Source organism: Xiphophorus couchianus, chromosome 14 (assembly GCF_001444195.1).
Source record: "Xiphophorus couchianus chromosome 14, X_couchianus-1.0, whole genome shotgun sequence".
Taxonomy (NCBI): domain Eukaryota; kingdom Metazoa; phylum Chordata; class Actinopteri; order Cyprinodontiformes; family Poeciliidae; genus Xiphophorus; species Xiphophorus couchianus.
The window spans coordinates 17,790,397-17,812,752 of NC_040241.1; the positions used below are offsets into that span (position 1 = coordinate 17,790,397).

A 22,356-nucleotide genomic window follows, 5' to 3' on the forward strand; every position below is an offset into this window, starting at 1 on the left:
AGCGGCCAGTGACATCTACACAAGAAACTCAGCCGGTAATTCTTCAATCCTGACGCAAACTTGACACACAGAAGAAAATTAAAGCTGCAAATTACAGAGACTCCACATTTTTATTCCCCTGCCGTCAAGTCATGGGAAACGAGAAGCTTCCTGATTACTCCACAGGCTTAGTGTGGGCTTTTTAGCTCCAGATGGTATAATCTAATGGCTGCATCTCTGCCTCCCCCCACAAGCTTCCTCATGCTGACAGCGCAGACTTGAATAAAATGTAATAGGCCAGATTAAGCATTAACAAAAGCAGGGGAACAAGGATTTAAAAACAAATGACAGTTACTCTAAACCCAGAGGACAAGGCAAAAAGGCCCTTATGTCGTCTTGTGGGAGGGATGAGGCCAATGATTTTTATTTTTGGACCATGTGGGTGAGACCAACTGTCCTATATAAGCGCCATTAAAGACAATAAGATGCAAACTGAGCATTCGGAGTTAATTTGACGATCGACTGCTGCCCTCATGTTTCAGGAATCTAACTATTTGTGACCAACTCCTCTCCGCATTGATTTTACTCAAGTACTGCTGACTCAAACAGCATCAGCAGCTCATATTTTATTCTTGACAAAATATCTGTAGATAAAACATTTTCAAAATGATGAGTGAGCCACAACGTTTGCTCCGCTTTAATGCCCTGTTAAAGCCTGTCAATCCTTGACGGGAAAACTAAATGGAAAAGCTGTCAATACTGTATGGTGAAGCTAAAAGACTGACAACAGCCCAACAGGCTACCACGCAAACTTTTAAAGTGCTCCCACGTGCCGTGAAAGTGCTGCAGCAGGCAGAGGAGGAGCTGGGAACTAACATGAAAGTAATGGAGAATCTTTATTTAAAACAAAACCTCAAAAATCTGATTTTTTCCCCAGTGCTTCCAGGCTACACTAAAAACCACCTTCAGTGTGGAAGTTATTAGAAGACCCAAAGCTATCCATTCTGAGCATTACTGTGGTGTATAAAAATAAAGGCCCAGAGAGGATGTAATTCAAATGGAAGTCATTTTTTCCACATCTCTCCAGATTGTTTAGGCTGCAAGAGAGAGCAAGACTTTCAGCAGATACCAGGAAGACTGAACATTTTACAACAACTTTGTGATAATGTACTTATGAGTTTGTTAAGTGAAGCATGTCAATGATTTGGAAGGTTCAAAGTTAAGATAATCAGCATTCTCTAGAGGCTGCAAACTGCTTAATGCTAGTCAGGCTAATCGCTAATATAAGATGTCAAATTACATAACTTTAAATTTGTTTTACATAATATGTAAAACCTTGTTTCACCACAAGTCCTTTCTCACATACTATTTAATGTCGTCTCTGCTGCTTCAAACATTAATAATGACCGCTCAATGCAGGAAGGTTTGAGAGAAAAACTAATTAAAATGCTACTCATATCTTTTGTATTATAGTTCTTCAAGAAAAATCTAAATTACAGGGAAAGCTTTTAAAAAGTTGCTTAATTTTTTTCCCATCATGCCGTTCCTAAAGTTTAGGGTGCTTTGAGTGAGACACCGGAGAAAGTCCTAAAGTTTCACAGTACTGCCTCTCCCCAACCTGTTGCTGTCCATTGCTGGTTAGTGACCTATGGAGAGGGTAATGCATATTTATCTTGATTTTTTTAAAAAGGGACAAATTTGCCAATTTTAAAACTACAGTTGACACATCTGAAGCAGCTACAGGTTAACTATCTGTGCAGATAGCCCAACTAACAAGTTAATGGCAGTTTATTGCAATCTACAAAGAGCAGAACTGTAAAAAGCTATACTATTCTGCACCGCAGGCTCTTAAAAACTACTAAACTTAGCTGTGTAATTCTAATTACTTTTGCTTAAATGTGTGTTAAGATAAAAATAAATCTAGTTAACGCTATAGCTATAATAATGAATGTTGTCCTTTTTTTAGCTGCCATTGAAATAATTCTTGCTTTGTTTTGAATAAAAACAGAAACATGGCGTATTTTTACACAATTTGAGAATTTCATTAGTTTTCACTAAATTACTTTACTTATAGAAACGTTAAACTTTAACAAATGTCAAGATTGAAATTGTAGGCTTTTACTTTTGCCAGAATAGTGGAGTCACTTTTAATGTGAACCACCAAGTATATAACTGACTCTCAATAAAACATTCAATTTTCAAGACTACGTCTCCCTCGTCTCCAATACATTCGCCTTTTCACTCGGCCTTTAAGAATGATCAACCCTGACAACTATAAAGCTTTTAGATTTCTGGCACGATTGGATAGAGTGTCTTGCAAACCAGATATGAGAGACTATAAGCTGCTCTTTAGTCTTCCTGCTCTCCTATCCTCTTTCATGTCGGACTATTTTTGCCTTCTGATTCTTCCTTCATTTTTGGGCAGCTGCAGGCCGAGCCAACCCTCCTTACTAACACACACACACACACACACACACACAGGAATACAAGCAGATAGCCACCTCTTGCCATGGCTATAATTATAGACGTGTCGGAGGACAATAAGTGACATCATTGTTTAATTCTCATATTACTCTGATGTTAAGTTTAACTCCGGAGTACCAGCAGGGAACTACAACCCAGGAAAAAAAGGAAAGACATTTTGTGGCATAGGTTTGATTTGATGTGTTAAAGACTTTCAGAATGAGGTGTCTATAAGTCGTCCCTCAATCAAAGCTCATACTTAAAGACAGAACTTAACAAATATTTCCCCTATTGCTATTTAAAACCTTACATTGTGAAAGTAAGAGGTAATATTTGCCTAGTGGAAATAAAGGTTACCAACATTACTGTCAACAAATCTAAGAGGAAGTGCTCTTATTTTGAAGAATCTGAAATGTCACAAGACTAGAGTCCTAAACTTTGAGTTGAAGTCTAGAGTCTCAGAAGCAGCTTCATTCCTAATCTCTGCCTTTAGATGCCAGTTTATTACTGAAGTCAGCATACTAAATTCACCATTTTATGGTCTGTTAACATTCACCATCTACACTCACCAGCCACTTCATTATGCAAACAAATGTTAACACAAACAGAAAGCCAGCCAGTCACCTGGCAGCAACTCAATGCACTTAGGCCTCCAGACGCTGCAAAGACGACTTACTGAAGGGGATCTCAGTCACTGCTAGACAAGATGGTCTGTGTATTTTTCCATGTATAACATTCTCTAGCACCGCCATTTGATGCAACATAGCTATGAGGAATACCATCTCTCAATGCACAACACATCAAACCTTTAAGCAGATGGACTATAGCAGCAAAAAAGTGGTTGCCGCTCCTAGCAAGTTTAACCTAGCAAGTGCTGAGGTGGTGTATAGAAGGATAACTTGGTGACGTACTTTGGTGGTGAATATGAATAAAAACCATTAAAACAGTACGCTCAAAACGGAACCACCATTAAGCAACCATTAAGTCAAGTCATAACAACAACAAATGCCAGGTCACATTCCCAGCAGGTTTCCATCAAATGAACTGTAAACCTTTCGGGGTTTTTTTTCAGAAAGACAAGAACAAAGTTCTTGCTTCTTGTTTACATATTTTATTAAATTTCCAAAATCTTCTAGCCCAAAGCTCTGCCCCTAAAGCAAAATGCATCACTTTTTAAAATTTAAATTATGGTATTTGAAGCTACTAAAGGTTAGAGAGGTCAATTAATGTTGAAAATACTAAATTAGCATGAGTTTGGTGCAGGTGTTCTCAATGGCAGGGAGATCTACAAAATGCTAACTCGTTCCAAATTATTCCTCTTGTGGTTTTCCCAAAACCGTTTCTATTTCCGCTTTCTGGCACAAATAAACACAAAGATAAGCTGACAAAAACTTACCATGATATGTTAACATTTTATTCTTTGACTACAATCAAGCTTTGGACAATGTGAAATTACTTCTGATTGACAGCAAAGCTACTGCTAAATAAAGCGCCATCAGCTCTTTGATACTGCACACAAGCAAATAAAGACCCAAGAAGTGCAGCTACAAACCTCCTCCACACATCGGCCAAAGTCTTTGTTCTCCTTTTTGTCAGAGATCTCAGAGACTTCTTTAATGACCACCACTTAGAGTGCAACAAAGCCCTTTGCTTTAAACCTGAGCTACTGTATTGGAAGCACGTTGCATGGGGTGCAGGCCTTTTATGTCTGTTGTGTACCGTGTGGAGAGACCATTAGTGTAGTGTTTACATCCTGCTCAACGATTGAAAACCCTCTCCCAACTCTAACACAGATCCAGTACAGTTACTGACGAGCTGTTCGCAGCTGAAAACCATTTACTGCCAACACAAGCACTTGCACAAGATCAAAATACACACACGATTGGGGAAATCAAGAAAAACCAAGGTGGTACTGGCTATGTTTTGACTCGGGCCTCATTATCACTGACCTTTGCTTATCTGACTTTGAAACCAATTCACTCTGATGCAAACAGATGGAATTTCACACTGAGAAGTTTAACAAAGTGCTGCCCTTATTTTAACAGCAAGAGAAGTTCTCCTAAAAAAAAACAAACTGACTGCACCTTAAAATGTGGATTGTAGCTACACGATTATTACCCTTGCAATTGCAAACAATTAAAAAATAGAAACGTCAAGCCAAGGAAGCTCATTAGCTGCAATTCAAAACAGTTTATTCAAACCGCTTTTGTAAATGAAACTCAACCAAGTATTAATTTGAAACAATCTATCCTTCCTTCATACAATTATCCACTTTAACCCCATAAAATCTGAGTACTCACCTGAATTACCCCCTTTTATTGCATATTGGCTACAAGTTCAATACGTCTTTTTTTTTTTTTCTGGAAACATTTCAGGAAATCTCGTTACATAACCTACTAGATGCAATATGCAAGAGAAGTAAAATGAGCATGAAATAATAATAGCTTTGTGATGCTGCAAAGCTCAGAGTCAGCACTTCTGTGCTCGCTGGGCTTATTATTTCAAACATTACAAAAGCACAAACTGCCCCCCTCTCATAAAGCATGTTAGTAAATGTGATGTACAACAGAGGGCTTTAGAAAGTTAAATAAAGACTAATAAAACAGAAGTTGGTCAGTTCCATAGAGCCACTAATACCACCGCTGGCTTGTAGCTTTTTAGGGTCAGCAATAATAATAAAACATCTTAATAGGGATGCCCGAATCAAGGCTTTTTCTTTCAGATGATAATTTGAGTCACAAAATGCCAACTATTGGTCAGTAAGTAAGTTGGTGAAGTAGAAGTTCAACATAATGTGAACAACCCGCAGTACAGCTTTGAGAGGCATCCACAAGAAAAAAGGCTGTAAGTTGTCTGAAAAAATAAAAATATTGGATGTACAAAATACAGCACATCTTGTTGAGGCTGTGGCTGAGAAAAAAAATCTTCACTTTCAGATGAATCTACTCTTGTATGAAAAGGTATTTTCAGACCTGATAGTCTGGTAGACCGGGTTTGATTGGGGACCAAAGTTGCAACATTTGTTGCATTTTCTGCTGCTTCTGTTTGCTTTCACGCTGCAGTTTGTCAAATGATCCAAATCCTTTGAAAAACTTGTTCTCCTCCTTGCCTGTGGTGGCGCTGCACCAAGAACCACTGAAGGAAACGACACAAAAACCTCTGAAGACAACACTGACTGCAACTTTCTTTTTATGAAATGTAAACAAAATGTAAATGTGGAGTCAGAATTTAGTGGTTTCTTTTTTGTCTCTAGCAAAAGACCATGAGCCATTTCTCCCACTAGGGTATGTTTTGGTTGTATTTACCCAGAATGCCCTGCGCCATAGTCCCCTTACTGTTTTTGCAGCGGTTTCTGGTCCACCCGGCATTCATACATGAACCCCAAATTAATCTGACTTTCTAGGCAAACAACTAGAGTTTGATTAAAGTGAACTAAAATAAGACTTTTTTTTTTAATTTGTCAGTTTTTGCACAACATTTCAACTTACAACTCTACAAATGTGGCCTAAAAGTCAGAATCTCATCTGCAGAATGTTTAATTTGAGCTCTGATCCTAAAAAGTATGCATTTCTCCCAACGTACTTAGGAAAGAAAGGTCTTACTAGAACAAAAAGTGAAGTTTACTGCCAAACTACAACATTTTTGATTTTAACTTAGGCTAATTATCTGTAGCATCCCAATAAATTCCAAAACATTACCTTTTATCTATCTGCAAACTACAAGAGATAATAACTCCCAAGCTGGTTTTGCCATACTGCAAATCTGACAATGATAGAGTTTACAAGTTATTTTAAAAGCGAATCTTAATGTGTTCAAATAAATACATTTCCATAAAAGCTCTGCCAAATTAACAGTGATTAATAACAAAACACAATTTAAAAATTGGGTCACTTTCTTCCACTAGCAGGCTCAGAAATCCCAATACACCAATAAAGATGAGCCTTCCAGTGATTAAACTCTCCATCCACACAGCACTATTCAAAAAGGCACCTCTTTGCTACTGAGCAGTAATTAAATTTCCTCAGATCTCCACTCCAAAATGAATAAGTGTTGGCTGATAGATAAGAAGTCCTAATTAAAAGCCAAAAACAGGAGGAAACAAAAAGGGGGAAAAGTAGCACCTCAGCCAAAATCAGAGATAAAAGAACTGCTGTAACACCAGCTACACGTGGCCTCAATATTATTCCTGGGAGCTTCTTTCATACAGTCCATAAAAAAAATCAGACACAGAGCTGCAAGTACAAAACATTTATTTTAACGCCACTAAAATAGAAGTGTAGCTCCAACTGCTTTGAACACACGTGACTTTATTAGGCTTAATCATACAAAACATCTCAACTGTGTTACCTTCAGTTTACACAAGATTCACTGCTCTGCAAAGGTTTGCAGTGACCATAATAAAATGACTTTGTGGAACATTATGTGGAGAAACTAGCAATGTGACATTTTTCAAATAAAAATGATATTCTAAATGCAAACAGGGTCAACTTTACTAAAGACAATACTTCTCTAAACAAAGTCACCACTAACAGTCTCAGTTACCCAGATAACGCTGAAAAAGCTGCTGCCTCATGCAAAAAATAAAATTAGTTCAATGCCACTCTGTACATTTGCTCTACATACACACTTGCTTATCTTGATGTTGGTTTGCATCGGCGTTCAATTGTTCCCCCACTTCCTCATCAAAAGGATTCAGACTGCTGTTCTTTTGCAAGCATTTAGTTTTTGAATAAAAAAATATTTAAAAACTTCCAAACAAAATACAAAGCACGACTTTCAAAATCCTCCAAATTTTCCAAGCCATATTCTTCAAAGCTTTGCGTTCCCTACTTTGCAATTGACTGAAGCCACCAGTTAGAGGCAATAATATGAATAAAAATCAGACTAGGTAAACGGATAAAAATACAAATAAGTGTGATTTATTCGTATTGTTCTTCTGAACCACAGAGGGATAGTAAAACTGAAACGACGCGTCAAGATTTGCATATTCATGTTTTTTTTACAGCTGCTGATGAAATAAGAGGAACAAGACCTTTAAAAACATCCCAGTTATTAAGTAGGTCAAAGACAAACAATGGCTGCTCAGTTAGACATTATTGCCTGTTTTGAATGCAATTAAGCAACTTTTTGTTTGTCAATTTATACAGAAGTGTATTTCTAATGGAGAATACCCAGGTGTCTGAACACGTTTTTTTCCTACAGGTATGTAAATGTAACTCTTTCATACAAATATTTGTTTTACAGAATAAAGGGGAAAGAAAGGAATAGAAGAAATCTATTTTTAGCTGCCACTTTAATTTAAGTTTCTAATTGCATTTACTCCAGCTCTGTCATAATGCTGTGGGGGAAAAAAAGCCTTAAAGGAAGTTATTATATTTTGTATCTCAAACAAAGTTAAAGCCTTCAAGGTCAATCGGCCTTTTCTTTGTTTGTTTTTTTTTTAAATCATGTTAGTGCTGTCAAAAAAAAAAGAAAACACGCTTGTCTAATACAAAGAGTCACACCCTTCAAACCAGGTGTGCTCCTCCTTAATAATGATAATGATGTACTATTCACCGCACCATCTTGAAGACAGTCATCTTCAACAAAATTGCAGATTATTTTTATCCCTTTCTCACAGGAATACAAGTGAATGGATGGGTTCCCACTTATCTTAGTCAAAAAGATGTAGTTAACACTTTGCTACGAATATCCTTTTGCAGGATAAAAATAGGTTTCAGGAGAGCTGCAACTTATTTTTCTATGTGACTGAGCCAAGTGAAGGAGATAGTGTTTGACTATATAGCATTACATGTGGCATTAGCTTGACGTATTGATAGTTTGCTCTCAACATCTCAAACTAACTACATACCACCAGTGTTTTCCCCCAAAAGCTACATTACCATAGTGTAGTAGTTTAATTCTTTTTATGAGTAAATTGCAAATTATGTGTAGAAAAGTGAGGCTCACACAATCCCAAAAATCATATTTACCCAAATACTGACACAATTTTAGTGCTTCAAATTACACTTTTTTGTTTTAAGAATTAATGCTCACCCATCTTAACAACCAAACTGAGTTCACCACAAAGCCTGTTTAAATCCACAGGCAAGATGCTGACCTGGGAACATCTTCCTACTTTAACAGGATTTCCACAGACACTGAATGTTTATTAAAAATAGCAGATGATGCACAGAATTTTAACCAGTCATTTGAATTTGTAACTAATAATGCACACATTTACTGTGACGTAAATTAATAAATCACATTCAGTATAATAAACTGAGGACCAAAAACAAAAAGAAAAACCTATTTAACGGAATTTGTTTCCACTTTCAAAAGTGATGCAACTTAATGTTAGAAGAAGAGATCATCAGTCTGTCTTTCATGTGTATAAATCTCTTCTTATGTGAAGGAAGTGGGAGGCAATCTCCCCCCGTAGGCCTTGATACAGACTGCTGGTACAACAGCCACGCCAGTATAACAAACTCCCAAAGTAATTTTGAGAGACCCCTCACTTTAGCAAGATGGTGTCACGCCGAGTCTCAATTTGCTGTGAATGCAGTGTGTGTGGGATCGTAGAGTGTGTATGCCCCGTCTGACTGTACACTAGCCCCCCAGCTCCCTTTGGTGTGTGTGTGTGAGAGAAATCAATCCACCAACTCCTGTTTTCACTCTTGCTGTCATAGTTGGGACACACAGCATAGCACTTCCCTGTTCTGAGTGCAAGCGCTACATGTGGGCCAAAGGCATAAGCATGCTACTGTAACCTTCAGAAGGTGAGATAAACGGATGGCTACATTATCAAGTCTGTTTGTATCTAGGGCTGTTGTAAAAAAAATATTTTAGTAACCGAGTACTCTATAGAATATTTTTACGATTAATTCACAACAACTAGTAGGCGGAAGTAAGAGCGCTGCCCACCACAAATAATGATCCGGCCAGAATACATAACAAATACATAAAAACATAAATTAACGAAACTTCGAGGCAGATAAAGTTTCCTCGCGGAATTTTAATAATCGAGATACTCGAATCATTCGAGGAATCGTTTCAGCCCTATTTGCATCCTTTTGTTGCTCTGAATTGAGGATTTGGACTGAAGAAGTTTTCTTCTTGGTACTTGTTACAAGAAACTTTTAGATCGACTGGATTCCTCTCATTTAGTGATTTTAAATCTAAACTAAAACTTAAAGGGGCCAATTCAATGACATGCACCCGTTTAATAGCTTGACATTTCTTTTTAACTATGTATTTTTTGTGTTGTATTTGTTGCTGCCTCTTGACCAGGACTCTCAATGGGGTTTTATCTTGGTAGTAAAGAACAAATAAAACAAATTTCAATCAGTTTCTTTGATAACGATGCACAAAAAGCCACTGGTGAACTATTCTGGGGTCATTTTAACTGTATGTTTCGGATATTTAATTAAAATCATCTGGTATTTCAAAGCTCAGGGTTTCCCCCAGTGTATTATAAGTCTGGCGGGCCACCAGGCTTTACTTGTGCCAGGCAAAGCATTGCTTATTTATTTAAGTTTAAAAAAAAATTTTTTTGCATTTTTTTAAGACTTTATAGTTTGTGTTCAGATATTAATCTTCCAATAACACATGATTATCAAGGCATATCTGCAAATTTTCTGTCAACTTTAAACATTTTTTAACTTAAAAACACAACGGTATGCTGGATGAATGACTGCCCTAGCACCCAACCACCAGGCTTAGCAAGTTTTCTGGGGGAAACCATGAAAGCCTATGACGACAAAATGCCTTTTAACAACGTGAACAGGCCCACAGCATCACAGATCCTCCACCGTATTTAACAATGAGCATTAGTTGTTTTTATGCATATTCATCCTTTATTTCACAGAAATCTAAATCTTTATATCTTAAAAGTCAAAAGCAAACTCCACATTTACATTTGTGATAGTAAACCACATTTCCTTTGCTTCCTGACTAAAAAAAAAAAAGAAATGAAATAAAAGGCTTTAGTTACATTTTAGTATTTTATTCCCCGAGTGGATTTTGTCAAACTAAATCAAGGTAATCCAAGGGGTCAGATTTATTTTTATTTTTCAGTCTGAGCTCACACTACTACAAAAAAAACAACTATTTTAAAGCTTTAGTACATGGCGTGCCAACAAACCTGCCCTGCGGGTTGATCGAGGCCAACGAGAGGCGACTGTCCCAGTGAGAAGATCCTCCTTTCCTTCCTCATTTTAATGGACTCTAAACAAGGGTGTGAAGTCAAACTGCTAATCAGCTGTGTTTTCAAAGGCATCTTCTGGATTAAAGTTGATGAAAATTGAGCTGTGTAAGCATTACCAGAACTCAACATTCAGGGTTCGGTAGCAGCGACTCAATGTTTTTAAGAATGGGTGATGATTTTTATCCTAATAGACATTTTTCCCATCAGCTAAGCTAACATGTCAGAGCTTGAACTGCTCAGGTATTAATTGTCTGCTTTCATTCTCAACCGTTTTAGTTCATAGTAGAGGTTTGTGTGGTAACTAGGCAAATATTCTTTTTAAGATTTGATTTATTTATGTCATTTTTTTAATGTTGTAACAAATCTAAGTATTTGCTATGATGTTTTATTCCTATATCTTCAAAAGTTTTAATCTATAATTGGAAACATCAAATCCATGTTAATAATAATAATGAGGGAAACCTTCAGCTGGACTGGCAGAGCAGAGGAACAGAGTTCACCTGAAGCCTGGAGAAAAGCCCATCGTTTCCCCTCCTGTATGACGTCAAGCTTTTCAAATCTACGGTTGAGTGCCACACCTACGGCTCAGCCAAACCAGAAAGGCCAGTTTCACCCCTGCTCCCTGAGATCCAGTCCAACAAACAGCTGGAAGCGTCACAGCAGCCGCCGCACCACTCCGATTCCCAGGAACGCCAAACCTTCGACGACGAAAACGAACCTCCGATTTCATTAATAATTAACAGTGTGCGCGAGGGGGGAAACAATGAGTAACTCCTCTTTGAGTGAGTGAGCGAGTGAGTGAGCGAGCGAGCGAGTGAGTATGACGAAGTGAATGACATTTGTGTGCTTGAAGCAGATTCCCTGGTTAAGCTTTGCTTTTCATCTCATCTGGCTCGTGACAGGTCTGTCAAGGTTAAAGGCCTAATTTATTGTTTTCTGGGAGTGAAAAAAAGGCGTAAGAAAAACATTGCTTAGAGATGAATCATAAAGACAAAGAAATTGGTTGTGATATGTTCCACAAATCCAGAGACTCTCATGTATATGGAGTTTCACTGCAAGCCTCTTACACTCCCAAAAGGTGTCAGGTGAAAAACATGAACCCGTGCCCAGCTGCACTCAAATTACCAACACGGCGTTTGCTTTGTCTTTTGTTGCTGTGGTGCTTAGCACCGTTTTTAATCTGCAAGCCACAGTGGGGCGGCTTCAATAGGTCAAAGTAAAACACAAACTAAAGTTGAGAAACAAAACAACTGTGCAGTTGGTGCAACATTCTTCAATTAATTCAGAGGCTAAATAGATCACCATGCTAGCTCACAGGTGGTACAGGGGTTTCTATACGATGCAAAGGGTTTTTTGGGGGGTTTTTTTAAACACAGCAGGAGGTGTTCCTAATCTCATTCATTTAAAGTCCACATAAATACAACACAATCTGATTTAACCTCATTAGAAGCAAGTATTAAACAGTTTCCTAATGAAATTTAAAAAGGTTTCGTCACTGCTGAACCTCATCGGACAAGATGATCCTAAATAAAGGGGCAAAACTATGGGAAAATGTTGCTGATCTGTCCAAAATGCCGACTATATATAACATTAGAGACAGTTTGGCTTTTAATAGAAATACTTCACACAATTCCCAATGATTTGGCAGAAAAAAAAAGAAAAAAAAGAAAAGATTATGTAAAAAGCTGTCAAACCAAAAGGCTTATTGATACTCAAAAGGTATTCTCACACCACCCTTGAATTTCTTCAGCTTCTGTCACATTACAACCACAGACCTGCTAATTTTATAGGATAGTTGAAGGTAAATGATAGCAGGGCTTCTCCACTAAAAAAATGATTGTTAGATATATTGCTATGACATCATCAGTAGGGATAAACACGCAGCAACTCTCTGAACTAAAACCGTGAAGAAGAAAATTATAACTGCCATTTCTAATAGTCATATTTTCATTAGCTGTTTTTATTATGCTTTGATGCATTTAAAACTAAAATACATTTCTCTGGTTGAATGTAAATGTTGGTACTTATAAACGGTGCTGCTATCTTGTCAGATCCATTTTCAAAAGGAGATTGTAAATCTCAACAGGGTTTTTTATTTGATTTAATAAAAATTATTATTACTGTGTACCGTCACCAATATCCAACTACCACAATCCAGATTTATTTAATTTCAGTTTGTGGCTGTACAGTAACCACATGCAACAGGATATGAACAATAGTTCAGGTGAAACCTTCTGCTATTTGCCCTCTAACATAACAAAAAGTAAAATCAATGTATAACATAATATGTAGTTCTATGCATCCATGCATTTGAATACTTGAGACCAACTCTAAAAATGCCTATAGAGACCTATTTCAGTACTCAAAATACTAAAAATGCCTTAATAGGCATCAATAATTGCAGTGGAAACCATCATAGTCCTAACACAGATCCAACGTCAATCAATAGTCTCCCTCATCTATGCTCAACGACAATTATTCACGTCAACTAATAGCGTATCGAGTAGCAAGTTGATATGCTTTACAAAAATAATCTGCAAATAGGCAGATTTAAATTTTCTGTGAGTAATGTTGAGTTGTTCCACAGAAAAGTCTCCAAATAGGTAAATTTGTGAATACTGAACCACAAATACTGCTGAAGACTGGTACAAAATTAAAATAATATGCATTACTAATCATTCGGGCATCAGACCTAAACTGTCTGCTGTTTTCATAAACACACAAACCCTAAAACCACAATGAAAACCACAGTCTGGTCCCGAGCATGACGACGTGCCAGCGGTACGTTTTGTCCACATATACCAGTAAAATAAGTCATAAGCGTGTGATATTAAAGTGGCCAAACATGTGCAACATTATATGACTTCCCTGCAAGTACAAGTCTCAATAATACAGGGCATGTACTGCTGAAAATATTAACCAAAGGCAGCATACAGGTATCTGATTTCAGGCCAGTTCCTGTTCAAACACAGGCCAACTGCCAGCATAAAACTCTGATATAACCGTGCAGCTTCAAGTTATAGTTGTAAAATACACTCACTTCCATGTTATCTTATGAAACATTCATAAAATACAAACGGTCTTTGTGATTCGCCACAAAAGGCCTCACTAGAAAAATCCCTGTATGTGAAGTTATTGTTGGAAATATCTGCACCCCATATCACAAAATGTCAGGGGAAAAACCTACATAGCAAATCTTTACGTAAATAAAATGAATGAGATAGAAATTGCCCATAATTTGATTTATTTTAAAATAATTTTCATCTTTCTAGTATGTATAAAATGTGAGCCAAATATTCTACTTACGAATATGTTGAAGTCAAAATATTCTTTCAGGCATTTATTAAAACATTTATACAATAAATTATGAGTATTTATAAATTGAGCTATTATAAACCAAGATAAGTAATATTTAAATGACTCCCATAACCCTGTATCTTACATGTAACATAAGATAAAGAAATTGGCCAATTAGGCTGAACAAAAACAACAAAACAAATGAGAGGAATGTTAATTAGATCCTCTGCAATCATCAGGTTGATTTTTAACTAATCAATTGTTTTTTGGTTGTTGTTTTTTTTAAGTAAAAATGGCTGGTTGAAAGCTGATGTGAAAGCATGTGAATGATGTCAAACACAGAGGGAGAGAAAAAAGCAGGTCATGTTTGTAAACTTGGTGTCTGGCGGTTAAGGTGCACAGTCATACGGGGTGTTATTGTTGATCCTAAATTAGGCATGGGCTGGTATGAGACTCTCACAGTACAATGACCTTGATTAAAAATGCCAGTTTCATGATATTTATGCGTAAATGTGAGACAAAAGGTACAAAGTTTGATTTATCTGGTTTTATTTTAAGAAAATAATCCACAAGTTTCCTCACTGGTGTTAATAATTTAACATCTTGGTGGTTACAATTATATTAATATTATTTATTGTTATTTTGATACACTCACTTGGGGGGAAAAAAGAAGTAGAAAATCTATTAAAGTTTTTAACTTTGTAAATTTGAAATTGCCATCTTAAGAGGAAGTATTAGGGAAACTGTATATAGAAACAAAAGGAAGAGTACATTTCTGCCAAAAATACTCAGAAATTTAGATTAATCTAAAATTTTCTAGAAATAACGAGAAAATTTCTGTCTGAAAAGTTTAAAATTTGCTAGAAAAATCACTGACATTGTGAACTTTTTTTTTCTAGAAAATTCCTGAGATTAATCCCAAAATTTCTGATTTCTTTGCAGAAATTTACTCCCCCTTTTTTAAATCTACAATAGCCCTAATATGCCATCATAACATCTTAATTTTATTTCCAATCATCATTTTAGCTGTATCTGAATGCTTTCTATCTGTTAGTTGCTACTGATTAACTGAATGTTTCCATTGAGGGAGAAATAAAGGATTGTTCTGCTCACTTTTGAACTTTGCATTAGCTTTCGAGGCCTTTTTATCATTCTACTGTGGCTAATTATTTATTAACTAAGGTAGCTAGAAGAAGGTTGTCAAACAGAGAAGCAACAGTTAGTCAGTGATGAGTTAGTCTAATTTATAATGTTTTATTTTCAGCCATCAGATTTATTTTCCATCCTTATGGACAATTTTTCTAGGCTGATAAAACAAAAGACAGTGAATGGATTTATATCCAAACAGTCAAGTTTTAAAGGGTAATATTGCAGCCACCTGTTTGGCAGTGAGCAGCAACAAGTTAATTGACTGAAGAAAGCTTAAGAAAAAGAAATGGGTTCCTGTTCCCTTTCTGCTGATCCTCTCCCAGTTTAACTACAGACTTACACGAACACTGCAGTAACAAAATCTTACAAGTATTTTTCATCTAGTTTCTAATTCAAATATCTTAGTATGCTTGAGATAAGACAAAACTAACTTCTAATTAATATTTCATAGATATAGGAGCTTGATTTAAGTAAATAATTGATTAAAACATTGGTTCCACTGGCAGATTATTTCTCTTAAAACAAGATTTAAATTTGTACAAAACTTTAATATTCTGCTCATAATAAAACAGCAGAGTATTTTAATTTTATTTCCTTTGAATCTTTAATAAACACTTGATATAAATTAATTAAAACATAAAAAACAATTTCAATCAAACTTGAAAGCCTCACCTTCATTAAGGTTCAACAACAAAGAAGGATCCAGTTTGTTCAGCCACTTCCCAACAATGACAAAAGGACGGAAATAAACGGACCGACCAGTATTTGCAGCTTGTATTTGTGTCAAAAGACGTGGTTTGACAAAAATTTTACTGTAAAACAAAAAAATCAGTCTGTCATACGCAAGAAGCGGACGAGCAACAACATCATCATTCTGGAGACATTTTACACCAAGAAACACTCTTTAGTGCTGAAGTAATTAAAGCACAAACATCTACAGCTTTGCGTTTAAAACAAGCCGCCTGTATGTCATGCACTTTTCAACAAGTTCCTCAAACCGACTGCCGTTATTAGCCTTGCACAACGAGCCATTTAACATATCTGCCATTTAACACCGCTAAACACATGTCACAAGGCACTTCTCTCACGATGCGCCCGGGTCAGACTGGGACGTCTTCACAGGTTGCGTTTAATCCCACCTCAGTTTGGAGTACGGTTGACATTCGCTGCCATTTGGTCCTGTATCTGTAGCTTTCCAAACAGACCCATTTGTGAGGGAATGCACATCTGTGACCTTTCACCCAGCAACTCTGTTAAGGACTGGCAATGATCAAAACCCTTTTGTCTCCTGAATGGGAAAAATTCAGATTAGATGTGATCGGGTTAATGAATAAATGCCTTCAATCCGATGCACATCACATGTTTCGAGGAATGAGGGGGACGGGGTTTCCAACTGCTACAGGAAATATATCCTCCTCCTTCTCCTCTTCTTTATTGTCGTATCATTTATGAAACTCCACTTTGGAGGAGAAATTGCTGTGTGCCAGTGAGAGGCATAGAGGAGAGCTAAATGTAATGCTCTCCTCGTCATAATGAGAGGTTGGAGCTATTCTAGATGGACGGTTATCAGCCTTCATCCGGCCAGTAACCGCTCTCGCTTGGTACAGACAAGAAAAATGCAACATTAATGGCCTCATCCGTCTGTTAAAGCACTGGCATTTAGCATTAAGGCAGATATTTAATGCACAGCTTCATGAATATTTCTATTTTAGTTTAGTCAGCTCTTCATCAGGCCTGAAAGGAAAAGCTGCTGAGCACCAGAGAGAAGTGAACATTAAGAGTATTTTTGTTTATAAGATTTCCTTGTGAAAAAGCAAATGTACAAATTTTTATATCTTAGAAAAATATTTTTTGTTATTATTTGAAAATGTTCAATTACATGTTTAATTTTTAATAGAAATGTTATTTAAAAATAAAACATTTTATTTAAATATGTTTAATTTATTTAAAAATTGTTTTTCACTGAAATAATTTATTTATTTAGATATATTTTTATCTGAAAAAACATTTATATCATTTCTAAAATTGTATGTTTGAAAATTAGAAATTTAAAAATATGAAATTAAAAAAGATAAATACATTTCTTGTTTGATTGGCTCACGTACACTAATGCTGCGACTGTAAATTATGCTAAAAAGAAAAAAAAAATGGAGTGACCAGTAACCCTAAACAATGCTTAACAATACAATTTACTGGATTTATCAATATAGCAAATGGAAGTAGTACCAGTCTATAAAACTGTGATGCCAAAACAATACAAGGTTCAGTTTGAACACACAGCTGTCGGAAACAAGTTAAGGAAATGTATTGTAATGTTTAAACATTAAACTGAAAAGATTTAGCTGCTGTTATAGTCAATAAGAGAACAAAAGAAACTTCTATCCAAGTACACTCCAAAGTACTTGGAGTGTACACAGTTTATTAAAACTATGAAAGGATTTCTCACTTGATTCCAGATTCTTAAAAACCCCAAATTTTACATCTTGCATGTATTGTATATTGTTTAAAATAATTTTGTGAAAAAGCTGAGAAACTGCTATGGAATTGCAGCTAATTTTCAAAGAGAGTTTTGGTTTTAATATACTTAAAAGATTTATCAAGATGACCAACACATTGTTGTTTTTAAACAATTTACAAGATGTTATCTGAAAGATCTTTAGATTTACATGCAATGCAACATTATCTTTCATAAACATAAATAATGTTTTCTTAGATGAATACAATTAGTCTTTGTGATGCTCCACGTTTTATTTGAAAGCTTTTTACATAAAACAGCAGTCAAATTTTAGATTTTTTTTAAATGATAAAAAAAACATATTCCTTCATTTTTCAGTTCATTAATCATTTGATACCAGCAGGTTGGAGCTTTAATTCACCTAAAAAGTGTAAATCCTTTGATAGATTATTGGTATAGATGTGCTTCCCAACTGCTTAGGCATAAAAACTAATTTTCTTGAACACATTTGTTTCCTACCATCACATAACATCCTCTCTGAAACAATACAGCTCAATCATTTTTAAGCTAACCGTTCTATTCTGGCTTCGTGCCCCAACAGCGACGCAGCTAAATACGGAGGTGAGCATCTCTCAGAGCGCGTGCGGTCGTACCCTCACCTACATGTGGTCAACATGCTTTTCCTTTTACAGAACACCGGAGGTAATGATCTGTGCTGTTTAATGTGCCAACACACTCAGGTTGACTCATGGAGTGAGATCAGGGTATGAACAGATAACGTCTGACAGCGGCCTGGTTTTTTTTTTTTTAGACGGAGCAAAAACCTCTGAACCCTCAGGTGTCCGCCATTGAGAAGCCTTCCTATTGGCTGATAAGAGCCCACATACTTGAGCTCTGCTTTTCAGTAGAGAAAGTAGAAAACCAAAAAGATTAATTTGTGTTGTCTTTTTCTACCAGAAGTGGTAAATACATTCTTCCTGAGATGTTTCTGATAAAATTTCCAAAAATAAAGTTCATTGTAATCTCTCAGTAGATGTTTTTAAAAGTCATTTAGAGTTAAATTTATAACCATAAAACCATGAAACATCTCAATCAATGCGATTTCTTTATATAATGCCCATTCACAATAAATGACAACTTAAAGTATTTTAGGTGCACAGCTTAACAAACCTTTATTCTTCCAACAAAACAATTTGTTTCCCGTTGTTCAAATCCTTTGCAAAGCACCAAGTGATTATTCCAGTGTATTTAGGAACCTCTTAGCTTAAGAAGAGATAATGGAGCATTGTTTGACATCACATGGTGATGTGTATTGTTGCAGTGTTTATAATCACTTCCTGCACCTGAATAAGCCATGAAATGACGGTTGTGCCTCTCCCCAACCTCAAGGCGTCACTTGAAATCCAACACGACAAAACCTTTTGGTAGATTTTAAACAAAACTCAGTATATAGTAGATAGGAACTGAAGTTTAATTGGAAGTTTGTACTTGCACCGTAATCACTAAAAGCTTCTTCCTATTGTTAATGATCCACCGTCACAACAGACTTCCTGCTGGGAAATATTTAGCTTTCCTGAGTCAACACAGCCCTGTGCAAACAATACGCAAACTGATTTCTTCAGTATGAAACTACTTCACCGACGTATTACCGTTTTGAATGGCAAATGAGAGCGTCTGTATTTGAAAAGGTAATGTTTTGGCCTTTATTTCTCCTCTACAAGAACGCACATTTCACCAAATTCAAATGATTGTTTCCACACCAAGACATGCCCCATATAGGAACTACAAAAGATTATAGATAACAATTCAAAACATAATCTAATGTGGGCAACGAATACCACATCTGCTCCAGAAGAAACATGATCTTTTTAACATTTCTTATTGCTACCTATTTATTTGCTGATAGTTTGATACATAAGAAGAAAAACACACAAAAAAACACCATCCGCTAAATTTACAGGTACTTCTAAAGCGCTAATTATGCAGAATATTACAACTTTCTGTCCTTTTGCTCTTTGTAGAATATCTAGGTCATATTGGCTGGTTCATTATTCAGATTTTCTGCTACGCTAGCCAGCTAGCATCCAAACAGGCTGTAACTAACATCATTGTCTCAGCAGGAGTGACGGCACTCCTTAAGCTTTCACATCGTGACTGTTTGTGTTTTTTTGAGTCCACAAATACTTCCAGACGGATGAGCCCTTCCGCGTCTCTTGAAAGCGACTAGAGACGCTTTGTAGCTTCCATTCAGCCAGAAGACAGGCAGTGCTCAGCAACATTTATCTGCTTGGCATCTTATTAAACTAATATAGTTGTTGCCAAACACTTATGGTCAGAAAGATGGCGACTTCAGGTTTTCTGATTCTTACTGTGTGAACGTACATATTTTCATGCCGCTATTACGCCTAAATGTCTCCACTGTGGAACAATAATGACTATTTTTATTCTAGTTTTTCTTAAAGTGAAATAAAGTGTCTGTATTGCAGCTTGGTAATATCTACATTCAATAAAAACATAGTTGGAAACTGAAAGCGTTGCAGTCATTGCATTAATGAAGGTAACATCGCGGTGCACCGATTGCAGTTTTATACCCAGTCACCGATCTTTAAAAACCCTGACGATTTTGATTTTGGTCAATACTTCCTTTTTTTGTCTAAAAAGTCGCTAAATATAGCAACAAAGTTACTGAAGGGAACAGCAGATGATTTTTAGACCTTTGCAAAGGTAAGATAGCATCAGTGGATGTCATCGCTCTACCAAATTTAAGAAATCTTTGTTGATTTATCGGGTCACCTCTACTTATAACGCAAGTTATCAAGTTGTTTAAAATGAAGAAAATTTTATTATCAATAATGTATTTTTCAGTCAAGGTTATTCCAGCCAATGTTAAGTCACGCGGTTTTGGTTTTAGCATTAACATTTGGGACATGAATTGCCCCAAACTCCAATATTATTTCTTACAACACCAATTTTATTCACCATCTCAAATGGATTCTTTGACTCGTTTTTGCCAACATACCTATGCTATGCGTTTCTGGTCATTTGCAATGACAAATACATTAACAATCATGTTAAATTGTCTATGCTAAAACAGGTTGAGGTGGCAGAAAGTCAAAAAGGAAGACCTGCCCGGAAACACAGACTAAACAGATACCTAAATCTGCTCTGCCCTGCTGCAAGGAGTGGGAAATCCAGCATAATTGCGTAGGCGCGCTGGTGAATCACTGTTGTGTGGCAAAAGACAACAAAGGCAGAGCAAAAGGACTGAGGAATCAGTCATTTATGACACTATTCAGGAGAGTCGTCTTACCTGTGCTGTTGAAATCTCAATGACTTGCCCCTGTGAGGGCCTTGTTGACATTTCGGGAGAAAACCGTGAAGAAACGCCGATCGATCAGCGTCTGTTGATCATTTAAAACCCCTTGTAGTTAATGGTGGAGGGAAACTTCCAACAGATGTCCCCCGTTGAATCAACAAGTTGAATCCCACATCAGCGGCTAGTTAGTAGAATTAGCCTGCGAGCTAGCGACTAGCTTGTAGCTGCTGCGTGTCCCATGTTTGTCAACGGGCAACAACCGTGCGAAAAAGCTTCTGTTTCCCCCCCTCAACTTTGCTGTTTGGCTTTAAAAGCATTCAGGTCCAAAAAAACATTTAGAAATGGAAAGCAGAGGAGTTTGCAGAATGGGTACGCTTGTGGGACAGCTAGCGTGTTGTGCTAGCTTGGAAGGAAAAAGTTGAGCAACGGTTGAGCCAAATGGGGACAAGGTAACTTAATTCTTCATGAAAAAATTTGTTTTCATCCAAAGCTAACTTCACAGTACTCCTCGACGGCGTTTCAGCGTCCCTCTCGTGCCAACAGATGTTTCCTTTAAGCTTCGAGATCAGGTCCGAGGTCCAAAAACTTTCAGGCCAAAAGTTATTCCCGACTCTGACAGGACAAAGTCAAAATATCCCACTCAGAAGATTCCTGAAAGGAGACAGGAAAGGTAAAACTTTGTCAAATAGAGACATTGCAGGTGAGAAACGCCGAATAGAGTATGTTGCGTTGGCTAACTGTTAGCCAAAATCGCTATTTCAACGTCTCTTTCAAGGCAGAGCTTAGCTAGTTAGCTTCTATCACCCAGCGACAGACCGCAGTGGCGCTGACTGCCAAAAGGGCGACCCGCAAAAAAAAAAAAAAAAAAGAAAAAACAAATTAATCCCAAATCCACGCAAATTACCGGCGATTTCTCTTTCTCGCGCTGCGTGATTGGAATAAGGTCGCTCACCGAGTGCTGCACTGCAGTGTGGCGATATAGCAGCAGCAGCTCGTCCTGTCGGTGCGCCGACTGAAGGAGGAGGAATCATCAAGTTGTTGAATCCATTATAGGGCAAAGTGGGGCTTTCTTCTTTAGGAGGTGTGTGTGTGTTACGGGCGGCAGGAGGAGGGGGGGTAGAAAGGCGAGGAGCTGCGCCCCGAATGCGGTCTATCCTGCCCTGATACCGGAACAAGCCAATAACAGCAACATGGCTGCTTGCACCACGACTAAGAGGGAGGGAGTTCTGTGTTCGGCTTTGCTCGATTTTTTCCGAATTTTCACTGCTGAACGACTGACCGCCCGGAGATGGGAATTCCGACTCCTTTCCGGGATCCGACTCAGACGCCTCATCTCCATTCAAAAATACTTTATTGATTCCAGAGGGAAGTTAGATGTTGTTGTAACTCATGCCATCCAAGATTCCTCGAGGAATTTGCGATGTTGATGGTTATGAAGAGAAAGGGTATCCTGTAGCAGTCTGTATTACAACATATCTGAGGAAGCCTCTGACTGAAGACACTCTGTTCTTG

General features: G+C 37.1%; 1 protein-coding gene across 9 annotated transcripts in view; it reads right to left on the bottom strand.

Moving 5' to 3' along the window:
- mark2b (MAP/microtubule affinity-regulating kinase 2b) overlaps positions 1 to 22,063 on the bottom strand; it is a 65,162-nt gene extending 43,099 nt beyond the window's left edge. For 4 of the 9 annotated variants that reach the window (XM_028037308.1, XM_028037302.1, XM_028037307.1 and 1 more), the window contains exons 1-2: positions 21,797 to 22,062; positions 20,839 to 21,495 (exon numbers count right to left, since the gene is read on the bottom strand). In XM_028037308.1, the coding sequence (XP_027893109.1) occupies positions 20,839 to 20,889 (51 nt within the window). In that variant the 5' untranslated portion in view covers positions 20,890 to 21,495; positions 21,797 to 22,062. Of the gene's footprint in view, positions 1 to 20,838; positions 21,728 to 21,748 lie in introns of those variants that run through there. The other 5 variants (XM_028037303.1, XM_028037305.1, XM_028037299.1 and 2 more) reach the window with 3 other exon arrangements.
- Between the last annotated feature and the right edge of the window lie 293 nt (positions 22,064 to 22,356).